Source organism: Miniopterus natalensis, chromosome 3 (assembly GCF_054644295.1).
Source record: "Miniopterus natalensis isolate mMinNat1 chromosome 3, mMinNat1.hap1, whole genome shotgun sequence".
Lineage (NCBI taxonomy): Eukaryota > Metazoa > Chordata > Mammalia > Chiroptera > Miniopteridae > Miniopterus > Miniopterus natalensis.
In genome coordinates, this window is record NC_142083.1 from 72,227,390 (window position 1) to 72,253,673 (window position 26,284).

Here is a 26,284-nt window from a genome sequence, read left to right on the forward strand (position 1 = left end):
GCCATATAAACAGAAATATGATATATGCTATAACAGAAATAGGAAGAACATCATTTTAAAATAAACTTTCCAAAACTACTGTATTTTATATTCACATTGTAATCCACATAGAAAACTAAAATATCTTACCTTTCACAGTTAGTCAAAGTTACTGTTATGGTTGTATTTGTATTTGGAGCAAACACTAAATTTATGTCAACACTTTTACACTGACACTATATAAACTATACATAAACTGACTATAATTTAAAGCCTGTCACTGAGTGAAGCAATAGTTTATAGTCTTTCCAGGTACATTATACTACCAATTATATTACATAATTTTACATAAGGAAGTGCCACTTTATCTTTTATATAGAAGAACAATATTACCCAAAGAAAATTGATACTATTGTCACTTTTAAGACATATCCAAATAAATATGACTTATACACAAAGTAAAGTCTTCATAAAACCTTCAGTTTTCAAATTCTAACTACCACTTCTTCCAATTCTGCTATTTCCCACCATTCCCAAATATTAAATCACATAATTCTTTCTGGGCAGTGGTTAAATAGATTTGGCTGCCTGGGCAGGAGGTAAGGAAAGAGATGACTGGATTCAGGGCTCGGGGTGGGGCCTACATTACATGAATAGCCCCTTTCCTAAAGAACATAGACAAGTGCGAATAAAGAGTTGCACTGTCTTTCTCCAAACTCTGTCTTGGCTCTACATGTTGTTTTGATGAAATGTGATGTAGAAAAGACTCATTCTATTTTCAACTAAGAAGAAATATACATTGTTTGATGATTAATGGAAATGCCACAAGCATTTAAATCAGTCAGTGGCTGGGCCTTCTCACCTATCATCAAACACTGTTTCTGTTCCTAAATCTACCATCCTTGAATTTAGTGTGGATATTATTTCAGAAATACAAAGTGAGGAGGGTAACAAAAGGTTGAGTGACAGAATCAATTCCAAAAATGTCAGGAGAGTATAAAATAGAGAAAATAGCAAAGACACAGCAGCAATACCACCCAGACTTTGGGCAGATCCCTAACCCTGGTCCAATTCCTGTGCTAACTCAGGTAATTTTCCCAATTTCCAAGTATTTTTTTTTTAACCTTTCTGTGATAGGCAGACTTTGATTATCAATACTGTATTTAAGTAGCATAAACTACTTGAATATTCTTGCTATCAGCTACAGAAAGAATTTATTTGGTCTTTAAAATAATTAACCACATTTTATTACCTTCTCTTTTGGGTGAGCATGAAATTAAGTTTAATAACATAAATAAAATTATGGAGATTTTGGTGCTGACTATAAATGAATTGAGGCAAATAGGAAATATAGGATGATGCATGTCCCATGGGCTCACATAACATGTGCACCCACTGAATCTCCTGTCTAATAAAATAGTTCATACTCCTGTTTGTCCTCTATAATTAAACTCTAAATTTTACCTTTTCTCATTTTTTTCTTCTACAGAGAGGAACACGACATTTTATACTCAAGCAACAAAAATAAACAGAAATACTGCCTTTTGAAAAGGAAAGGAACAAAAGAATTATATACCTCAGAAGATTATTTTAGTTATTGGAGGTAAGTGGGTCTAAATGAACTTGTGATCATTTTTGTCACAGGAAGCAATTATATGTTTGGTACTTTTAGTCCACAGAACTCAGAAAATGCTTCCAATTACGATCATAGTAGGCATATGGAATACATTCAAATTTACTGAATTTCCCATATACATTTTTCCACCTCCATTAAGCTAGATTGGCAGAACCAAATTTCTAGAATAAATTTTTTTAAACTTTGAGGAGATGAGAATGCTTACATCACACACAAAAATGAGAATAGATATACTGTATTATCTTCAGAAAACTACCTTGGTTGAAATAAATTGATTTAGGTGATATAATAACTGAAAAGATAAGCATTATACTTCAATATTACTAGAAGTGTAACAATTATCCTAAATATCCATGTTCATTAAACCTAAACACACTTAAAAGCTTCTTGAATTTTATAATAATGAAGCTTTGGATAATAAATATAACGAGTTAATCTATTTTATTTGAGGAATGCTGATGGAATTTACATTTCAATATTATTATCCAAAAGTCATATTCCAGAAAATTATTATTTTAAAAATATTTTTGAGTAAGTTATTCTTTCACGGAACACCAGATGTGATAATTTCCAAATCCTCCGAGTCATTTATGCTTGCTTTTCTGTTTGGTGGCCAGCAAAGCAATAATATTCAATATAAAAATTAAAATAATTATTTTATAATATATAACAGAGTTCCAATTTCTAATGAATCATTTTACACATGACACTATATTTCACTTGGACTTCTCTTTACCCAATTCTAATCTTTTATATAATTTTGTAAGTGAAATGGCAAACTACCAATTTATTAAGGAAAAATTACAAATGGCTGGATCAGTCCCATTCTCGTTGCAAAATAAAAACTGAGATACTAAACCAGACGCAAAATGCTCACTGGTTCTTCTCAAATCAAACCCATTAAACATACAAACAATATCAAATTAAAGAACTACAATTATGATTAAATTGTTCAAAATTAAAAATGAAGATATGTTTTTTGGATTCAGAGTCATCAATTAGATATGTAGAGACACTCACCTTCACATTTCTGAGTAGTTTCACTCTGCTTGTGGCCAGCAGGGCATTTGCATTCAAAAGAGCCCACTGTATTGATGCAGTTTCCTCCCTGACATATCCCAGGAATAGCTTGACATTCATCAACATCTGCAAGAAAATAGCATTTTAAACATAGATAGCACTGATTTGAGGAAAAAATATATATATATTTCTTTAATGTATAGAAAAAATTCCACTTTTTCTCAAGAGAATGGTGTGAAGTGAGTCAGACACCTTTGTGTGCATATTTTTTAATTTATGTAAGTGATCGTGTATGTTACAAATTTCACCTTGTTCCCTGATTTTTTGTCTTGAAATTTATTATTTAAAATCCATCTATGTTGTTACATGGACAAAAAAATCTCTTGCTGCAGAATGCTTCCCAGTGTGTTCAATCTCCTGGTGATGGACACTCAGTATACCTCCAACACTTCACCACCTCAGTAAACAATACAATGAATGCCTCTACTATGTCTCTTTATGGAGCTGAGTGAACAAGGACTTTGAAGATTCAAAGAGACTATCCTTTTTGCTATAGACCCAGAACAGAATTACTAGATTACAGGGTATATATACGCCCAATATGAATAAATAATGCCCAATGGTCAGAAAGCCCACAGCAGTCTTCATACCACCATCAATCTACACACCTATGAGTAGTCCATACACCTCTATTGTTCATGAGGACTCTTGTGTCTTTCTCTTCCCTGCCAACACATGATATAACTATCCAATAGCCTAATTTTCTTTGGCCTAATAATTGTAAAGGGACATTATCAATTTTAGTTTTCATATCTATAAATACTAATTTCTGTGCTTGTTAAGCTTTTAGATTTCCTCATCTGAAAGTTGTCTATCCCTTAAACATTGCTATATTGACGTGGTTGTACTCTTTTTGTAAATTTAAAGCCTTTTCTGTTTTAGACATGGCAGTTATCTTCCTGATCCTTTAAGCCGTCTATTAATTTCATCCATTTAGGAAAAGATATCCTTAATGTTGACAAAATTAAATTCAAGAAACTGTAATAAAGATTTTCAGACATTGAAAGCTGAGCATCTACAAAAAATATTAAAGGAAATTCTTCAGGAAAAACAAAAATGAGATGCAAATTATGGTCTACACAAAAAATGAAAACCACTGGAAACTAAATATGTTGACAAATACAAAAAACATATTTCTCAGTTTTAAATAAACTTAAAGATAACTGGTTGTTGAAAATAACAACAACAATAACAACAGTGTATTCTAGAGGATATAAAATACAGAGAAGTAGAAAGTACAACTACATAGCATGGAGGATTGAAGGGGAAAAGGGAAGAATACATCATTTATTACATTATAAAGTGGCATAATATTATTTGAAAATAGTCTGAAGTAAGTTAAATATGAAAAGACAAACACATTAAAATATAAACAAAGAAGTAGAGCAAGTAATCCAATTGTGGAGATTAAATGGAATGTTAAAATATAATCTATCTAATAGAACCAGGTAAAGTGAAAAAGAGGAATAAAGAATAGGTGGGGCAAACAGACAAGAAATAGTAAGATATAGATTTAAATCCAATAATGTTGATAATTACATGAAATGTAAATGGTATAAATAATCCAACTAAAAAGGCTGAGATTGTCAAATTTAATTTAAAAAGGCAAGACACAATTTTATATTGCCTATAGGTAACCCACTGTAACAGAGGTAGCTTAAAAAGTAGAAGGATGACAAAGATATACCATGTTCATTAATCAAAATAAAGCTGGAGTGGCTATGTTAATATTATACAAAGTGTTCATCAGAACAAGAAATATTACCATAGATAAAGATGGATATTTCATAATGACAAAGGGCTCAATTCATTGAGAGGACATAATAATGTGAAATGTGTATGCACAGATTATAAACTGTTTACCCAGAACAAAAAGTGATAGAACTGAAAAGAAAAATAAACAAATCCACAATTACAGTTGGAAATTTCCACATCCCTCTCTTAGTAACAAATAGAATAAGTAGACTAAAACTCAGCAAGGATATATAAGATCTGAACTATACTTTCAATCAAAGTGTCCAAATTTACAGTTATAGAACACTCCACTCAACTTTGGCAGAAAATGCATTATTTTTAAGAACACATGGAAAACTTACCAAGACAGAACTGTATTCTGAGGCCATGTAAAAAGAATCATTTAATATAAAAGAATTAAAATCATCCATACTATGTTCTCTAAACACAACAGAGTTAAACTAGAAATTAATAATAGAAAACATCTGGGAAATCCCCAAATATTTGGAATTTAAACAATATATTTTGAAATGACGCATGGGTCAAAGAAGAAATCCCATGAAAAATTAGAACGTATTTTGAATTAAATGAAAATGAAAGCACAAGATATCAAAACTAGTGTGATGCAGGTAAAGTGATATGTGGAAATAAATATACAGCATTAAAATGCTAATTTTTTTAAAAAGAGAAAGATCTAAAACTGGTGATTTAAGTTTTTATATTAAGCAATTTAAAAAAGAAATTAGACCTAAAGTAAACAGAAGTAAAAAAAAAAATGATAAGAGAACAGCTGTAAAACAACAAAAGTAATGAATAACTACAAAACCTGGCTCTCTGTAAATAAGCAAAACTGATAGATCTCTGTCAAGGCTGATCAAGAAAAAGAAGACAGAGAAGAAATGAGTAATTAATATCAGGAATAAGAGCAGATGCATCACTACAAATTCTGTAGAGATTAAAAGGATCAAAGGAAATAGTATTAACAACTAACTATATGCCACCATATGCGCCAATCAAGACAAAATATACAAATTCCCTAGAAGAGAATACTAAGGCTCACTCAAGAACAAACATATTAATAATATGTGTAGATCTGCATCTATTAAAGCAATTTAGTTCATATTTTAAAATCTTTCCATAAAGAAAATTTCAGGCTAGGTGGCTTTACCGTTGAACTCTTTCAAACACTTTAGAAGAAACAATAGCAGCTGTATACAAATTCTTACAGAAAAGAGGGGACACTGCCTCGCTCATTTTATGGCGCTCACGTCACCCTAACAACACCAAAGCCAGACAAATATATTATGAGAAAGAAAACAATAGAATAATATATTTTTGGAACAGGCACACCAAAATTCTTAGCAAGTCGACTTTAGCAATATATGAAAAAGCTAAAACATCATGACCAAGTGGGGTTATCCCAGGAATTTAAAGTTGTTTGAACATTCAAACATCAATCAATTTAATTCATTATATTAACAGATTAAAGAAGAGAAAACATATGATTATCTGGTAGATGTGAAAAAAAAGCAAGTGACAGAACTCAACACTCACTCATTTTAAAAATCTCAGTAAACCTGGAATAAAAGAAAACTTCCTCAGCTTGATAAAGAGCGTGTACAAAAAAACTACAAGCTGACATACTATCCAGGACTGGGAAAAATCCTTTGATTCAGAGTTCTTGAACCTGTCATTTTATATTTATGTAAATGGGCCTTATTTTCTCTCTATGTAAAAGATAATAATCTCTAATTCAGTGTATTGTCATGATAAACACCGTATATAAAATAAAAATAATATATAAATATGCAAATTTACATTTAAGCTAATAAGCTAGCATAACACATTTATTAATATTATATCTTCAATTACAAAATAACATGCTCATTGTGATAAATGTTAATGATACAAAAAATAGAAAATTAAAGAGATAACCATTGAAATAAGTTAGCTATCTGTTCTTTCACTCTTACACGTTCAGAGTGGTGGTCTGTTTAACACAAATAAGATCATACTTTGTGTGTTGTTCTGCATCTTGCTTTTTCTCATTAAAAAAATATTTTGTGGGTACATCTCTATGTCAGTAAATACTAATTTACCCTATTATTTTGTGATAAGCCCACAAGTTTGGTGTATGTTGGCATGTAAAAGAGAATTCAAGCCTACAAAAGGGACTAGTATCATTATTTCTTTCTCACTTTAGTTATCTCTATAAAACTGATTACAACAATCCAAAATATTTTTATACTGAAATTACAGTAGATGCATTTCTTAATTGAATTTATTGGGGTGACATTGGTTAATAAAATTATATAGGTTTCAGGTGTACAATTCTGTAATACATCATCTGTATATTGTATTGTGTGTTCCCCACCCCAAGTCAAGTCTCCTTCCATCACCATTTATCTCCCCCCTCTACCCCCTACAGGGTAACTCTGAGTAGGTGAAAGCCTAAGCATTCCGGGTGGAACTCTTATCAGGCGCCTTGCCTTGCTTAGTACGACCTGCTCATAGGAAATGCCCCTCAATACATGAGTCAGAAAGAAGGCTCTTATACAGTTTTCCAATCATATTGATTGAATGCGGTTACTGTGATACACTACTATACTAATGTGTAAAAAGGGTCTTAACTGAAACCTGTATCAAAAGGCCAAAAAAAGTAACAAAACTTTGTACAGATCTAAACCATCAACCATAACCTGATCTTGGCACCTTTACATAGTTATTTTTACTTTATGTGCTCTCTCAGTCCACAAAAACAGTCTTATTAAAGGATATCTGACTCAAACAAAAAGCAACTACAATGAAATATATGACAAGAAGTTTATATACCAAACAGTTTAATTCAGAACATTCAAACCACATTATGTTTAAAATGTACTACATTTCCACTCTCATTACAATGTGGTATAAAACATCCCTAGAAACCTCTTTTCCTGGCAGATAAATCAGAGAAAGAATATCATGGTATAAGCTGAAAAATGAGGCCAAACCTATAAATCCCTTAATACTATTCATAAAATCTTCTGACTACATATTTAGTAGATTCAGTAACTTTTCAAAGAAAAAAGCAAAATGACTTTACAGGGTTTATGTTGCAATTGCCTAAAAAGTACTTTCCTTGAAGGGAAAATAAAACCTTTATTTTTGAAGTATCCTAGACGACACAGCTATACAGAATTAATTTCTTTTAGGTAGATCAAGTTAATCGTTAAAAAAGGAAATTTTAAAGAAATCTTATAGAAATAATCAACCTGAACGTAGAAGCACACACAAGTGCTCTCTATAAAACTAAAAAGAGCAAGCCTCAGACCTTCCAACTATGTGAGAGTTTCTACATCTTCAAAATGCTACCCTAAGTAACTACTAACGTCTGATTAGTTTTCCACTGCCCAGATTACTATACAGATGTGTTTCCGTTTAGCCCTTCAATTCAGGCACAACGTTATTATTCCTTTACATGTTGAATTACTTCAAATCACATGTAAGAATTTTATGGAACAAAATTAAGTCTTTGGGAGTTTAAACCTTATATAATCACTTCAGTCTATGTCTATAAGGTTACAAATAATGTAACAAAGCAACAGTAATTCTAGTTCATGAACTCGCTTCTTCTCCAACTTCTCCAAATAAACTTGCTGTAAAAGATCAAACTGATTTTATTACATAAATTAGTATTAGATGGTATATTATTTTTAGTTCACATTAAAATATGGAACAATTTGTGCAGTGGCAAAGGCATATAAAAATGGTTCATTTAATTTATATCTATGGGAACCAAGGACCAATTCCTATTATTTGACTTAACAGTGCATGTTTTTAAACTTTGCCTGACACCAAATTAGATCCACTCTTAAAATGTAAGTTCTTATATTTACACTCCATAGATAGTCATACATAGTACTTGTATTTCTATAAAAATGAATGTTTGCCATATTGGTTCCACTTTTAAAATGTAAGTTCTTATTTCTAGTCTCCATGTATATTCCCACATGGTGCTTGTTTTTCTATAAAAAGGAATGTCAGTCTTTAAAAACAGCAACTGAAGAATAGGTCTCTCTCATCCTGAAATCCGAGAAATACAGGGTATCTTGGCAACCACTCAATATGGTTTGATTTAGCCAGGATACCTATTTATGTATCCGCAGAATTCAAATGAAAAATCATCATCCCAACAAGCAAATATCGGTAACTTACTACCTGTAGGACCCTGTACTTGTCATAGAAAGAACAGAGCATGACTCTCTCTCAGTGTTCCTTATCTCAACACATGTCATCATCATTTATCCGTTGTCTAAGTCAGGGACCTAGGAGATAAACTCCACTTCTCCTGTCACTCGTGTCTCACGTCATCCCATCAGCAACAAGTGCTTGCCCAAATACACCTCAGATCTCCCCCCTGCCTCTATTCTGGTCTCAAGCTCCACCATTTACTGCCTCTACTATTGCAGGGACCTTTCTTCGCTTCCACTCTGGCCCCTATCATGAATACTCTACAGAGAAACTAATTTTATTTAAATATAAGTCAAATCAAGTAGAGATTATTACCTCAGAAGTGTGTAGAAACTGCCACACTGTTTTTCTGGTCTATGAGTTGCTCTACACAAGTCTGAGAAAAGTTGGGATATTCCCTTTACAAAAATAAACTTGCTTATGCTTTCTTACGCCCACAGGATTCTCTTTACCTTTCCTTTTTATTAAAGTTTTGCACCTTCCAATCTACAGATTGAAGCCTTTATCTAGTTTAGAAAATGTTTCTATTTTATCTTTAAGCCTTTTTTTCAGTTCCTTTCATCAGCTTTCTCTAGTGTGACTTCATTATGGATCAGCTTCTTTACAATCATTCTCCGCCACTGATTATTGATTTCCTTAAGCTTAACCACGGTCACGGACACTTTTCAGTTTCCTGGCCGTCTGTATTTATATCTGTATACATGCATGGCTCGACTTCCACTAGGTAAAGATTCAAATCCTTCTTCAATTTCTTTCTTGAGCATTATCAATTCATTTTTCTCTCTGACGGTCTTTACTGAACTCCTATAACTCTCCTTTGGGTACTTTTGAAAAGGACCGTATTGTTTTTCATTTCCATGAGATGAGAGAGAAGTATGTGAACTGGGTATTTTTGGGGGGATTCTTTGAAGCAAATTCATCTGCCTTTCCTTTATGTTCGTCCCTCTTTTTTCCAGTTTTTTTCTGTAGGCCTTTTCTCTTTATTACTCTTTAAATGGTGCCATTTCCGGCTGAAGCAAGAAAGGGGAAGGATAGCCAAGAGGAAATGGGTTGCTTTGAAAACTTCCAGAGGAAATACTGCTTGAGACAGTTTCACACCAAACTCGTACCTCCCCCCCCCCCCCCCCCCGGTTCATTTTCAGGTTCACCTTCAACTCTCGGGTGGTGGTGTGGCTCCCACCTTAGGCCTTTCAGGGGCTGACCCTCCAGGCTGCTCGCTAGGGCTTCTTAGGCCCTCTGCCCCCCTCTCCTTCACCTCCAGGGCCCACTGGGCGGGAAGGCGGGTAGCGGGTACTAGACACGATTTGCCTCGTTTCTCCTGCACCCCTTCTTCACTCTGAGAGTCCGCACGACATCTCCCTCTTACAGGGACGCGCTCGTCCTCTGCAGGGGACCGTCCACAGCCCCTGAGCAGCGAGTCAGGGCGCTGGTGCTCACGGCCAGTGCTCAGGAGGTTCTCCTGTCCCAGCGACTCCCCAAGGGCGTGTGTTCATCACTGCTTTTCATTAGGGGTTGTAGAGCTTTCTGTCAGAATGCCTTGTTTTCTATTCCTCATTTCTTGTTAGATTTGTCAAGTTAGAAGAAAGGGAAATGTTCTGCTATTTTAAATAAGAGTTTCTATAATCAAGCATATTTTTAAGTAACACTTCTGGATTGTATTGGAATGGCTTGTATGCACACAGTATGAACTGAAGTTGAACTCTGTAATGATCTGGTTAACTTAGTCAATGTAGACAGCCAAGAAAAATTTGTCTTTAATAGTTTATACTCATCAAATGAAACAAATCTCCTTTTTATTTAGTGCTATTTTGAAGGTCTAGAAATAACTTTCTAGTGTGGGCATCTTCCTCTCAGTCTACAACTGAGGTACCAGCCATGTCCACCCAGTTTCAGATGAGATTAACCTTCTCTACATTATTCACGTGCAGTCCAAGTAAAGGAATTAAGTATTTCTGTACAGTAATACCACTGGAAAAGAGTACACAGCAGCATTTGTTTTGCAGGGAGTGATTTAGGGTGTGGGCTGCCATGTCTTTATTCAAGTGCTTGTCCTGGGTCCTAGCTAGGGCCTGACTCTTGGTCTATGTCTAAATTCCATGCCTCTCATGTTGTCTAGGATGGAGCAGAGGCTCAGCATCGGTCTATTACTACTGTCCACAGTAAAGCAAAAGATGGAATTTAATGAGCAAATGTCTTCTGCCATTTTTGTTTAGAAGCCTAATTCCTAAAGCTCAAATAACATAAATTAACAATTATGCAAATTTTATGTTAATATATTTTTTGAAATGTAAATGCAGGTTGTTCATTTGAAAATCCAAAAGAACCAAAGTCAAGTGCTGATCTAAAATAAAATACTTTCTAATTAGAGTAGATTCACTGGACTGTAAAGGTTAAAAGAGAAGAAACTATTCACAAGAAAATAATGCAACATATGCACCTGGCAGTTTAAAATTTGTAAATATTCTTGAAAAAGGGCCTAACACCAAATTTTAAAACTTTCATTTTATGAGACCTTAACTTTTAAGATCTATGGTCCTTTTACTGTGTGATAAAATGGAAGAAAGTACAAGATTAAATGCAAATCAGACGTAGGTACAAGAGCTAGAACTGAAAAGGCTCTCAATATGGAAGGAGTGAAGAATCGTGATGCCTGAACTCACAGCACCCTAGGGATGTCCACCTTTCCGCACTGCTTATTTAAAGCCAGGAAGTTATTATGGCAACAGTTATATTGAATACTTCCCTTGTAGCTTAATTTTTGAAAAATGTCATTTTAATTTTCTGTCGTCTTCATTTCTCAGTTATCCTGTTTATTACATGAGCATGTTTCAGTCCCTCTTAAGCCATAGCCAAGGTAGTTTTCTACTTGCGTCACCTATGAGATAACATTATGTTCAGAACTTCAGAATGTCCTCCCTTCGTTAATATGAACCATGTTTTAGAACCAATATTAAGCTATTTACAACAGTTATCATCTACACAGCTGAAATTTATTAACTCTATAAAATATTCAATTATCCTATTAAAGATCACTATTATAAAGAAAAGTTATGACATGTACATATCATGTTTTATTATGTTATTTTTTTCATGCCCTATATCTTCCAAGTTAATTTGGCAGCAGTATTTGGGAAACAGTCTAGGAATTTAAAGGGAAAAATAAAATCACAGTAAGATGTGCTCTTAAAATAGCCTGAACTGAGGGTTGGTATTTAATTGAGAACTTTCTGACTATGCCATGATTTTGAAATAAAGCAGAGCTTTTTAAACTGGCTTTTCCAGACAGCTTAACCATGTGGCAAATTTCATTTTGCTCCTGTTGCTCTATTAATCCATTCGAATGTTTTAGGCAAATGGAGCCCAAAACTTATCTCTGCTGCATAAATATAATCAAATAAATAAGCCTTCAGACATTACCAAATCCTGAAGGACACTCAGAAAGTTCGAGATCAGGTCATACATTTCTAATAACCATGTTCAAAGCTCTGACAAAATACCAGGGTAGACAAGCATGAGTGCAAATACAGAAGATGAGGAGAGTTAATAATCTGGGATGTTCTGGTTGGAGTTAAGGGCTTTTCTCAAGCCGGACTATTTCTATGAAAAGTGGTTTTTGGAAGTATTTTCATTTTAGTCCCATTTATTAACTCAAAAGATATTTACTGAGCTTCAACTGCATGTTAGGCACTGTTATTAATGAATAAAACAGAGATATTCGTGAATAAAGCCGATCTCTGCCCTAATGAACCTTACATTCTAGCAGGCAGAGGAAAAAAAAAGGGCAGTAATTAAGTATATGAGACAGTAAACAACGCTGTAGGATAAACAAAAGGTGTTACTCTACTAAATCTAGTCAGTAGTAACCGAGTAAATCTATATAGTACTTCATCTTTAACAGTAATCTAGATAAATTATATGGTACTCAACATACTAATCTAGGAAGCCTATGTAGTGCAGTGAACACTATATAGTTTATAGTATTGCTTATCTTCTATATAAAAATTGTTGCTTTACCAGGAACTATATATAATCAGACTGTGAGTTGTATCGAATTGGGGCTATGTACAAGCTCCTCGATCTACAATGCTCATTCGCGTTTTCGGACACTGCAGTGGCTTTCTGTAATATGCCATTCACATGGGCTGAGTAGGTAACCTCTCTGCCTCTGGCAAAGGAGGCTAACATCAATTTGAAAAACTTCAGATCTAATTCTGTATATGATTTAATTATAAATCTAACTCCCCATGTCTCAAATATGAGTAATACCATTTCTTTGAATAATACAAAAGTACTTTTCCATTTTCCCGTGATCGTACTGCCTGAGAGTTTATTACAGAGCTCTGTTTCTAAGCTCTAAAAATGGGTCTAGTACATATGATAACAGAGATGTAGCCCAAAAAAGGGTAAGAATCATAGTGGCTGAAAATTAATTATCTAGTAAATATGTCACAATTTTCAGCTACTTGGCTTGGAGTTCACTGTTGCAGTATCCTCAGGGTCCCAATATATAAATAGCCCTGATATATACAATATATATCAGAATGTGGTTGGGAAGATTGCCTGGAGACAAGATTGTAAACAACAAAGTTATAAGCTTTAAAAAACTGTAATCATGGAAGAAATTCACGCTTTGTCATTGAAGACACTATTTATAACAGTATCGGGCAGCTCTCTTCTCCTTGTTGCCTGGGCTTAGGTTCTCATATCTTGAATGAGATCAGGAAAAAGGGAGAAAATGTTTTCCTGGGTATTTACGTGTGCATAGTTTGAGGAGTCGTGGGAGGGAGCTTGTAATGCCAAGTGGATGAAGACATGGAGTGATTTATCTTCTGATTGTATAAATATTTTAAACTGTATTTAAAATTTCCCCCCCAGTTTTTCATGTTACCTTTCATTTCTCCATTTATTGTCAAGAGTTGAACAATAATTATTATTTATTAGGTGGACAAAAGATAAGCCATCTCTCGTCAGGCTTGCTGATGAACCCCTCTCGGAAATGGTACAGGGTTAAAGGTCACCACCCCTAGTGGCATGTCCTCCCAGTGCCATGAAAGGAGACCTGACACGCGGGCGACTCTGCACACAGGCAGCCGGCTAACTCACCTTGGCAAGCTCCAGTGCGGATGTTGGGGATAAAGCCCCGCCTGCAGGGCTGAGGCTGGGCGGGACACATCTCACAGGGGTGGCCCCAGGCCCGCCCGATGGTGGCACAGCACAGAGTCTTGGTGCAGACAATGCCTGTCAGCTGACCTTGGCACATCTGGTTGTTGACCTGAGTGAAACACGGGCCAGTCCGGTAATCTGCAGTGTGAAAGATGAAAAGACAGGTTTACTGATCACACACCACTCTTACACCAGTACCTCCAAATACATAAAGCAGAGGGTATTTCTTCTGACTAAAGTGTCTAAAGACAAAAGGCCAGAAAGTTTCATTTTGAAAATTCATAATTTTTCAGTTATGAGACTTCAGTTATGAGACTTCAGTCTACATTAGACATTGTAAGTGGGTGGCTCAAGGGCTGTGTCTGGGACACAGATGTGTTTTCTTGGCCCGTATAATGTTTTAAAAGAATTTAAATTAGTAGCCAACATTTTTAAATTGGGAAATTTCACATGAAATCTTTATTTCTGGCTTTTCTTGGAAAGTTGGAAGCTCTGGTCATGCTAGGCAGCCACGCCTCATGGCAGCGATAGAGTGACATGTGCCCTCTCTATGACACCACTGCCCAGCCACTCCAGCACTCCTGACTCATTCACATTCCCCACCTGCACCCAGATGGCACCTGCTTGAATAACTTCTCTTTGCCTAGCAAAGATTTTCTTTCCTTACTAGGTAGATAAGAGTTCAAAAAATCAAAATAGAACCAATAAAGATACATCCATGCAAATCACAAATACATTTGGCCAGCCTAATCTGTTTATGAAGATCCAATAACTTGATTTTTGTTTTTGTGTCAGTCTGTTTAGTTCTATGTGTAGCTCAACTAGCTAGAAAGACACTACTAAGAAGGCTCATAGTCATGGATTCTTTCCAAGTAAGTGAATATTATATGATCTCCATTCTCTAGAAGATGACTGTGCCATCATTGCTCAGCTCTGTTATGATGACGATAAAAACGTTAGCAAATGTATGTCACATGTGATTTGTAGGTAGACTCTTCTAGGAATATTAAGGACAGTCTATTTAGATCCCTGCATCTCAAAGTGTGGTCCATGGGCCATCGACATAGTGTATCCCCTGGGAGCTGGTGAGAAATGCAGACTCAGGGCCCACTCCAGAAACACTGAACTAGAATCTGCATTTTAACAAGATATTCAGGAGATCCATACGCACCTTAAGGTTTATGAAGGACTGATCTAGACTATGGGCAACTTGCAAGCTAGGCATTCCCACTCTATCCCTCTCCTGCTATAACTTATTACTTCAAGGAACCTTTTAGATGATCCGTATATATTCTTTTAAGCAGAACTGAACCATTAAATAGTTTTTGAGCGTTGTCGCCGCTGTTTTGAGAAACACAGAATCAGAGGTCAGCTTCCTGAAAACTGACCAATTAGGTGTTTCACATTTATAATAAAATTACAACAGAAATATATGGGGAAGTTTTTCCCTTTCACAGAAATTGTATGCACGCAGTTTATTAACTCCGGAATGTAACATAATGGTCAGGGTTTCCTAATAAACCCAAGTGCAAATGGCAATTCCATCTGAAGGGGAAAGCAAGAATAAGCTTGAGATTTTTGTAAGAGAAAACCTCACATTCAAAGGAAGAAGAATCCATAATCTTGATAAGATTTTTTCAATCCTCAACCAAGGATAATATTTACTGATTTTTAGAGAGAGGGAGGGGCAGAAGGGGGGGCAGGAAGAGAGAGACAGAGAGACAGAGACAGCGATGCAAAGGTGCCGCCCGCATGTGTCCTGACCGGGGATCAAACTCGCCCGAGGCATGCGCGACGCAGAGGGGAAGCCACAGCCTTTCAGGGCGCCGGGCAATGCTCCAACCACTGCGCCGCCCGGCCACGGCTGCTGGTAAGATTCTTATGAAATAGTGTTACTGGAAGAAATCAGACTTGGCTATAATTTAACATTCAAAATGCTAAGCCAGAAAGACTTCCGATATCATCTAAAAAAAAAGCTATAGAATGACAAAAATACAACTTCAAGCCACATAAAACTTCTATTTTTTTAAATAAACAATGAAGCTTTTCCATAGAGAGGAGAACACTTTAGAGTTCAACATAAAGAAACAAAATCTAAATTAGGTAACTTTTTTAGCAAGCTGTGCTTATTAGCATTCTGTTACTCTGCAGCTGAACTTCAACAAAAATAGTTGGTTTTAATCCCTTACATAAGAACAACAGATGTGCTGGCTACAAATCACGTTTTTGAAAAAGACAATCTCTGTAGTATACATGTAGATATGTCAACCTTGTAAATAAGCATGCCTCCCACACCACAAATTGCCAGGCTGTAAATTTTTTAAACTACTCTATTGTCTCCCAGACAACACATTATTTTGCCATTTTAAATCAATATCAGACTCAGAATAAAGTAAATCAAGCTCTGAAGAAGTTGAGGAAAAGTCTATTTTTCACATAAAAATATAAAACGTGCTTTTTTTGTAGATTCGTGCGTATATACACCTATGTTGTCATAGGCAAGAAGACATTTCCATTCTCAGGAACCAAGGAAATGCAGCCTGTAATCAAGTGATCACTGTGTGAGAGCTACAGACCTGAGGGGGAATCAACTGGAATGTGTCGAATGGTCCTGGCTATGTGACCGTCTTTTTTGGCTGATGGAGTTTTTCACATAGCAATTATAAATAAGGTTTGGTGCATCCTATTGGGATTGTAATTGAGAATCTAGTCGGTGTGCCAGCTGAAATCTCTGATCACAGACATAATTGGAGCATGCAGAGAGGGCAACCCCAAAATTATATGAAATATGATAGTTTTTATAGTTTCAATAAAATTTGCCCCGAATGTCTGCAGATTCAGACTTCATGCTGGCTCTAAATATTTAGGGTTAAATAAACTCAAATAACTGAGATGGAAATTGTCTTCCTTGATGTCAAAATTTTACAATTAAGTACAGAAATGTTTAAGAGAATCAAAGCCATTACATTTTTGCTTTAAGAAATCTGTGTGAATATTATGTACCTGTAAGATTTAACAGCGTTTGGCCCATTCCATTAGATTGCCCTGTGACCACAGTTTAAGATAAATGACTAAGTTATTTAGAGTTGTGATTTTTAAGTTAAATGTGACTATGCATATATACAGAATTAGAACATTTCAGTGAAATTCAAGTTTTTATAAATTAATATTCGTGGGTTTAAGTATTGATAAATTTAGTTTTTTACTTAGCTGTTTAAGAGTTGAGTAATTGCCAAGGTTTTTAAGTTGCACAATTGAATATATTAGATGTATCTAATATATAAAGCAGTTCAAAAGTTATGGAGGTGTTTCATTAACAAGAATGAAAACAAAATCAAGTATCATTTAAAGGCCTCTTAAAGTTACTACTAAAATCTGCTAGATTCATTAATATAGCAGTAATATTTATAAACTGAATTTAAAAGCTCAAGGAATATATCTAAACAACTGAAAGCAGCGACCTGCAGAAATATTCGCATGCCCATGTTCGTAGCAGCATTACTTGTATTCACAACTGCCAAGCGGTGGATGCAGCCCAAGTGTCCACTGATGGATGAACACAAGAAAGAAAACCAAACCCCCCCCCAATGGAATGTTATGCAGCCTTAAAAAGGAAGGAAATTCTGACACATTACAGCACAGATGAACCTTGAGGACATCAGAGTGAAATAAGCCAGTTAAAAAAGGAAAACTATTCTGATTCTACCAGAATAGTCAAATTCACAGAGACAGAAAGTAGGATGGTGGTTGCCAGGGGCTGGAGGGAAAGGGAAATAATGAGTTAGTGTTCAAAGGGTATAGAGTTTTAGTTCTGCAAGATGAAAAGGGTGCTGTGGAAGGATGACGGTGACGGCACCACCACAATGTGAATGTACTAAATGCCACTGAAGTGTACACTTAAACATGGTCAAGCTGGTAAGTTTTATGTTATATGTAGTTCACAATTTCAAAAACATATTTTTTAAGAGCTCAAATAATAACCAGGATCTTGAAATTATATTTAAATAAAGCAAACCTGAATTTCTGCCACCAAAATAAACTTTTGAGTCTTTTCATATAGGAAATCGCCATCGAGGGCAGGCACGGAGACAGCCCCAACAACACTGACTGCTTGCCTTGCGCTGGACACTTAGGTTGTTTACAATGGACTGCCAGTGCACACAGTGCCGTCTGGGCCATTCTTGAACGTATTTATTGACCTCCTACTTTGGCTTACTGTGCGGTAAATTCCTAGCACTGGGTTGCTGGGTCAAGTGTCCAGTTTGAAAAATACTCAAACTGATATTCTGAACTGCTCTCTGAACAGGTGGCACCACTTACCACTCTCAACAGGAGAGGCAAATAGCTTCATTTTGTTCACTCCATGGGTGGAAAATGGCATCCCATTACTGTTCCTGAATTATGACAACTCATTGTCCCTATTTTTGACAATCAAGAGAAGAAACTGAAATCTGTGGCAGACACTTTACCGTGACCCTTTCTATAAACCACCTCTTTTTATTCTGAAGTGCTAAAAGTACTTTTGACATTTCTACAAATTGAAAAATTAAAAGTCAGAGATTAAGTCATATGTAGAGAATCAAAGGGTTAGGAAAGAGTGAAGCTGAGGTTGGACCTGGAGATCCACCTCACTGAAAGAGCCACACCACGCGCACTGGGCTCATTAAGCCCAATACGGATCATCTGCAGTCCGTTTTTGGCAGCTTTGCCTTCTCCTAACAGACCAAAGCCTTCACCATTTTAATTAATATTGTCACAACCCCACAAGTGCATCCTGCCATTCCCAAGTATAACTTCCTAACTCAAATCTGCAAGCCCAGTCTTGCCTTGCTTCTGGTTTCTCCCAAAGATGAGTCTCCACCTTGAACGCTATCTTAGGGAGAAATTCTCTCTCTGTAAATTGAGACCCTTGGTAAATTAAAGACTTTTGCTTCTGCAAATAGATGAGTAATTACTTTGATTACCACAGTTGCACTGCAGTTTGTTTCTAAAATAATACCATTACTTAATATTTCAGTGGAACGTGGACTCAGTAAAGAAAGACCCTCCCTCTCGCCCTTTTCTAGTCTTTCAAAGCACAAGGCTACTGCAGACATCAAAGGGCCCTTGAAGAATGAAGAGGCAGGAAAGTTAATTAGGTGCTGGCCAACGATGCAAACAAAATTGCTATCTTTGATGTCACGTTTCATAAGGATGAAGGCCATCAAAGATGTGGTCCCAAAATTCATGGCCTATGAACCTCAAGTGCACTCTCCCAAGGGCAAAACCAATTAACTTACTTTAAGGGCAACAAACAATGCTGAGAATTAAAAACTAGTAAGATTATTTAAGCAGAAGGATATCATCATTTTGAAGGAGAAAATTAAAGAGACAAAAACATTTAGTCATGAATTAAGGGGGCCAGATATACAAATGATTAGCACAAAAGATGGATCATGCACAAGTCAAATCTACAAAGTACCAAATTTTATGATATCTAAGAAAAACCTATAATGTAGTTAAGTAGGCCTAAATAATTTCAGGAGAAAGTGACATGTGCTCACAAAACATTTCTTCATTATCAATAAACTCAGAAACAGAATCCATGAAAACCAGTGCTTGAACAGATCTTTTATTTTCCCTTGATCCAAATACAATGAGATCACAAGACTGGATTGGGGTGGCAGTAAATAAAATATTAGGCATATTAGTTGATAAAGCCTTTCTATAATAATATGGATTCAATGTACTACTTTCTTTTGAAATTTCTGCCTAAATCAACTCCTCCTGAGCCCGAAGCAGTCATGTACATATTATTGAGTCAATCAAGCCAACAGATCACACCCTTCTCAGGAAATCTGATGGGAAATATAAAGCCCTCCCTCTAAAATTCTATCCTGACATCCAACTTCCAGTATAATATCTAACTAGAGGGGCTGGGATTTCTCCTGAGGAAAGAACAAGTGCCATGTGATTCATTACTGGGGTTTTAATTATTTAGGAGTTTTAGGGAAGTGCTGAAGAGCAAAGAAGACCACAGATCATACGCCCCTCTAGGACACAGGTAGCATCTATCAATGAATCCATTTGACATGCTAAGGGGGAGCCCTGCCTCTGTGACTTGCTTCATGAAGTGCAGCGGACAGATCCTGCTGGCACTGATGGTCCAAGCATGGGTGGTGGTCTACAGTGGTGAAGTGAATCATTCCTAGCTCTCTGGTTGGAGCCTTATAGCAACTGTTCCTCCTACATGAGCCCTAGGAGAGGCTCAAGAGCAAAGAGATTCCCCTGAGACACCTCAGAAGAAAGGTCACAGTGCTACCGTACCAGCTCAGTAAAATAAAAACAATCATACCTTACACAGCCTGTAAGCTTCTAATTGCTGGAGAAACCCATGTAGCCTGACTGGTGTAGATACTGAGGGAATTTGCTTCACAAATAGACACATACAAATTAAAAGGCTAAAGTCTTTCTTTGGTTAAGGTCTTTCAATATTCAGATGCAACAGAAGAACAGAAAAATGAATGGCCACTACTTTAAGCTAAATTAGTTGTCTAGATCAGGTGGAAGAAAGAGCTTACAACAGAGCAAAAGTTCTAAGAAATTAACATTATAAGTAAAAGATAAGGCTTAGAAGACAGAGACTAAAGGCCAGAATGTAAATAATACGAATTTCAAAATAAGATGGAGAAAAATAGAAAATGAAGAAATAATAGAAAAAAATTATATATGCTTAAATAACAAGTAGCTTTACATCTTCTGGTTAAATGGCTCATGGTGTCCTAAAATAACAATAATGAAAAAAAGACACGCCCTCCCAAAAGTACAGCCTTGAGAAATCTCTGAACCTCTGAACCCTAAGACTAAAAGAAAACAAAAAAACATTTTCATTTCCAGAGAGAAAGAGCAGGCTCAATACAAAGATGATGAAATAGCCTAGCATTAGTTTCCTCATTTGTAGTATGGAGAGTTAAAATTACAGTGAAACAACAGACACAGGTTATTAATTTACAATTTTTGAGAAGGAATTATGGAAGCAAAAGTGTCATATGACAAAGATAATAGCTTGAAATAATAATGTCAGGGATTGGGGGGTGCGGATGTATTTACCATAATGAGGATTTAGGAATGAATTATTCGTAAGATCTCAAACTGGGACTGGGGGGTAAGAACAAGTACAAGGTCTCCAGGAATGAGAAGGATAGGTTTTATTTAATTGAAGCAGTAGATGGAAGTTGTAAGAGATACAGAATAGATTTTGATATAATGGTGAAAGACAGAAGGTAATCTAAGGAAGACTATAATAGAACATCTTAATTAAGGAAGAAAGGCAGTGGAAGCACAGGAGTAAGCCATTAAGCCAAAATGATAACCAAGGTGGAAAAGGAAAATCACAAAAATACAATGACATACACACACACACACACACACATAAAGTAAAATGATAGAAAGGAACCAAAAACACTGAAATCACAATATATGAATATGCTTCGTTTTTATTCAAACTAATAAATCATTTGTAGATCTGATTAAAATAAAATTCAGCTCTATTCTGTCTGTAAGAAAACGATCACACATGGAACAGTCTGACAGCTGTCAGAAGGGAGGGTTAGGGACTGGATGAAAGAAGGTGAAGAGATTAGCCAAGAACATATAAGCATAACGCACAGACACATGCAACAGTGTGATGATGGCCAGAGGAAGGGGGGACAGGGAATGGGTGAAGGTGGGCAAAGGGGGGGGGGCATGGGGACATCTGTAGTAGTGTCAACAATAAAAGTAAAGAAAAATATAATAAAAATAATAAAATCATCAAAATGAAATGATAAAAAAAGAGTGAAAGCCCTGGCTGGTGTCTCAGTGGTTAGAGCATCGGCCCACACACAGAAGGGTTGTGGGTTTGATCCCCAGTCAAGGGCACATAACTGGGTTGCAGGTTCTATTCCCGGCAGGTTGAGGCACATGCAGGAGGCAACCAATCGATGTGTCTCTCTCACCTCAGTGTTTCTCTCTCTCCCCCCCTCCTTCCCTTCCAACCTCTCTAAAAATCAATGGAAAAAAATATCCTCAAGTGAGGATTAACAACAACAAAAAGAGTGAAAATAGGACAAAAAATATATAAATAAAATGAAGCAGAAATAGCAATAATCAATATCAGATACAGTGGAACTCAATGACACAAAGGATTGACAGAGTCAGAAAGGCATATTATATATAGTTAAAAATTAGAGCTCGGTAAAAGGATATAAGATTCATAGACTAAACCTATAGTGAAATATCAAGAGCAAAAACTACAAGAAAAGCTTAAAGTTATAAAAGAGATCTTTTCAAATTTTATTTTCAAAAAACCCCACCAAAAACATCACAATAAAAGTGTTTGACTTAATAGCTGGATTTACAATTCTGTACCATATAAATAGAGAGTGTGATATTCTTCTTTTGTTTCAGGGAACATTTATTAAGATGAAATACTTGCTCATAAGCACACCATAATTTCAGTGAGATTCAATAGATGCCTGGGGATATCTACTGAGTATTTTCTCTTTCACAGTATGAAAGTCTAAAACTTCCAACAGTATCTTGCATAGAAGGATTTCAAGAAATGGGGCTAATGACATTCACCATAAAAGAATACCTTGTGTTTTTTTTAAATTCAAGCTAAATTAGTTGATTCCTTTTAAAAGGATCTCAACCAACTTTTTAAACTGTAGAATCTGTGATGTAAACTTGAGCATTTTAGAGAAATTTTAGCTGTCATAAAATTTCACACCAATGTGGTTTGTTACAATCTATGGCTGTGCTGTCCAAAACAGTAGCCATTAGCCACATGTGGCTTTCTAAATTTAAGCTTTAAATTTAAATTAAATTAAATAAACATTCAGTTCCTCAGTCACACTAGCCACATGCCAAGTGCTTAAGAGCCACGTGTGGTTAGTGGCTACTGAACTGGCAGCACAAAGAACGTTTCCCTCACCCCAGAAAGTCCTATGGATGTGCGCTGGAGTAGCTGACGGTATCTGGTGTTGAGGCACCAGTTCTTTAACAGGTTGTGTTTGAATCTATAAATCACTCCTATCCCTTTTTCGTGCCAACCATGAAGTGTGTGCAGTGCGTCATAACCATAATCTAAGGTTATCTGTACAATAACCTTATTTGGTTGAGATGAATAGCTTTCCTTAACAGAGGATTATAGTAGGTTCAGATAGGTTAAATAAAGTTGCCCAAAGTCACAGATAGTGTTTAAAAGAGCTAAAATCTGAATGACAAATGTATCTGACACCAAAAACCATGCAGCCTTGATTGGGGGGGGGGGGGAGCAAGAGAGTGTTCCTGTGTTTGATTAATGGTTCCTGCTCTGCATTAAATGTTCTTTTCTCCATACATTTATTCCTTCCTAGGTTTTAAGGTTGTGATCCCTTTTTTTCAACTAATAAGTGAAGCCCAGCTCATTAAATGCTTCACCGGCCACTTTGATATGCCTCTAAAAAGAGCCACCGTGTCCCAGATGGCTGCATGTCTGCCTGGATTTAGACTTTCCACTACTTGAGTGCACAAGTACTTCTCAGCTACGGAAATTCTCTTTCAGCAGCACCTCGTGGCACTGCGGCCAGCCCACTTCAAATCATATCAGCAGCTTAGCTTCTGTTCTGAGTGGGTGGACTAGGACCAAGTATCTCTTCAATACGGGGAGAGGTTTCAGCGCTGAGGATGGTCTACAGACAAAGCTGGCCAAGTGTCAAAGAAGACACAGTCTCTACAGAAGATGAAACTCAGTAAACTTCCAACCTAATCTGTAGTATTAGGTAGGTGCTGGGCTTTACTGCCAGCTTCCCTAAAGGATCCAGGCCATTCTAGAGGAGACACATAACAGCATTTTGAGAACTGTAAAGTATCATTTAAATTTTAATTATTATTTTTTCTTTTTTTAAATGTCTTTATTGATTTCAGAGAGAAGAAGGGAGAGGGAGAGAAAGAGACAGAAACATCAATGATGAGAGAGTCATTGATCGGCTGCCCCCTGCACGCCCCCAACTGGGGATCGAGCCCATAACCCAGGCATGTGCTTGACAGGGAATCGAGATGCGATCGATCTCCTGGATCCTAGGTCGATGCTCAACCACTGAGCCACACTGGTCAGGCATAACTTTTAATTATTTTCAATAACAGCTTTTAGAGATGAACACCCTTGCAGATTATCTGATCTGATCATGTGATTAACAGATGAGAAAATAAAGTCCAGAAAGTTTCAGCAACTGGCATCAAGACAAATAGACTTGATGCAGCAGCCGAGGCCTCCTGGCTCACTCTCCTGCAGCGCTCAACCTAAACAGGTCATTGGAAGCTTAGAACTGACGGAACCTGGGGTGTCAAGGGTACTGCGGGACAAAGCACCCCCGCCGAGTTCCCATTCAGAAATACAGTCTAACTCAGTACTTACCAAAATGTGGCTAATGTAACAGCAGTTCCACAGATTAGTAGAGTATTGTCAAAAAAAATTATGTGGTCAAATAACATACATATTAGAGTTGAGCAAAGACAGAATTTGTGTGTATTTGTGTGTGTGTGTAAAACTACACAACTTTCAGAAGCCTTTAATGCACTTACGTGTATTATTAACTTCCAAGGGGCTTTAGTAGGCAGTGTTCAAAATTTATTTGCTCATAAAATACTTTTATCCCATAGCATTCCTCAAGACTAGTGTGGGATGAAACACGCTTCGGCAAACACTTATCTAACTTAATCGGCAGAAGAGTCCCTTGAGGTATCCTCAAACATGGCTGCCTGGAATAGATTTAATAAAATGACCTCTTTGGTGTGACTGGCTTTCCTCCAGATGACATCACTACCACCATAAAGCTCACGGAGAACCTTAGAGACCTGCGACATTATTGTAGCTCTCAAACTTTCTTAGCACTTGCTAAACTATTGCCTAAACAGCTAAGAGTATTGCAAATATTTATAAGTGATTATAGTTCAGAGGTTTCTCTGTGTTTCTTTGCTTTATTTCTCTATATATCAGGGATCCCATCTCTTCTTCTTGGGCTTAAGGTCTTTTGTCCCATAAATGGTGATAGAAAGCACATGGTTCCATATTTCTGTGTAGGTTTTTGTCAGCAACACAAGGCAGAGGAAATGGTGACACGTATAGAGAGAGAGTAATATATCACTCCTATAAATACATCACATAGTTTTACTTTTCTCATCATCAAAACAACACCATGACATAGGTACTATTATTATGCCCATTATAGAGATGAGGAAACTGAGTCACAGTGAAGTTAGGTAACTTGTGCAATGTCACAAAGGCAGTAATTAGCTAAACCAGAAGAAAATGTGATAAAGATTCACATAATTAACCTTCTCAAATTTCTTTTTAAAGATACTAATGATAATAAGTTGAGGTATCTATGTTTATTCCACACGGTCCCTGGCTTCACAAACTACTCACCTATAGTCTTGAATAAGTTACTTTAATTCAGTTACCTTATTTGTAAAATGACTATAAGAGAGCTTTACTTACAGTTTATGATGTGGATGTGTTCATGCCATGAGATAACTTCAAGTGCTTAGCACTGTGCCCGGCTTTTCATAAACCCTCAGCATCTGGTAGCTGTTCTTATTACGGTGCTATCAATAAGCAGTTTAGAGCACTCTCTAGTTTACAACACACTTCCTATGCTTTATTTCATCATGGCCATTACGTTGACATTGCAAGGCGAAGGCTGAGGGAGGCAAAAATGTCCACATAAGCCTAACTATGGCTTTGTTCCTCATAATTATATATGGATACAATTTTCTTGGATGTGAAAGCTGGGAGAAACCACTTAAATGGATAGCAGGATCCTTCCAAGAAGTAATACACTTCCTGATGGAGTTATTTTCTGTATTATTCAAGCTCCCTCTTTCCCAAAGATCTGTTTGGAATCAAAGCCAGGTTTCACAGCCTGAAAATTAATACTGTGCAGCCAGAAATAAATTATTTTGCAAGGAGAAATACCAGACTCACATCATTTTTACTCAGTGAAAAAAATCTCCCTTTTTACCTCGCCAGCAAATACGATGGACAAATATAAAAGCACAGCATTTGCCCCTTTATATGGTCGGTAAAAGAGAGCACCTCTTTTGATACATGATTCAGCCTTTATTCCAGCAGTTCTGCTCTGACCTGTGATCAGCCCTGACATTACCTGGTTTTCAGATTAGCTATTTCCACCTGTAGCCTCCATCTACCTGCCAGGGGACTAAGCCTCAGGCCACTGAGAGCAGGCCCTCAGTAGGGAGGAATTATGGACAGAATACAATGAGACTGTCAGGGTCTGAGTTTATGGGAGAGGCTCTGACTGCCTATGACGAACATCAAAGGAAACCTCAGTTAAATGTCCACATGTTTCCAAACTTTGTTAACATTCCAGATATAGAAAAACATCCTGATGCTTAAGTAAATTTTCAAATTTCCAACCAGATGTTTGCTAGGTTGAG

The 26,284-nt window shown here is 36.4% G+C and overlaps 1 protein-coding gene across 1 annotated transcript in view; it reads right to left on the reverse strand.

Moving 5' to 3' along the window:
- FBN2 (fibrillin 2) overlaps positions 1–26,284 on the reverse strand; it is a 216,747-nt gene that overhangs the window by 144,849 nt on the left and 45,614 nt on the right. Inside the window, exons 6-7 of the mRNA XM_087815536.1 lie at positions 13,766–13,963; positions 2,636–2,761 (exon numbers count right to left, since the gene is read on the reverse strand). Coding sequence (XP_087671662.1) covers positions 2,636–2,761; positions 13,766–13,963 — 324 coding nt within the window. The remainder of the gene's footprint in view (positions 1–2,635; positions 2,762–13,765; positions 13,964–26,284) is intronic.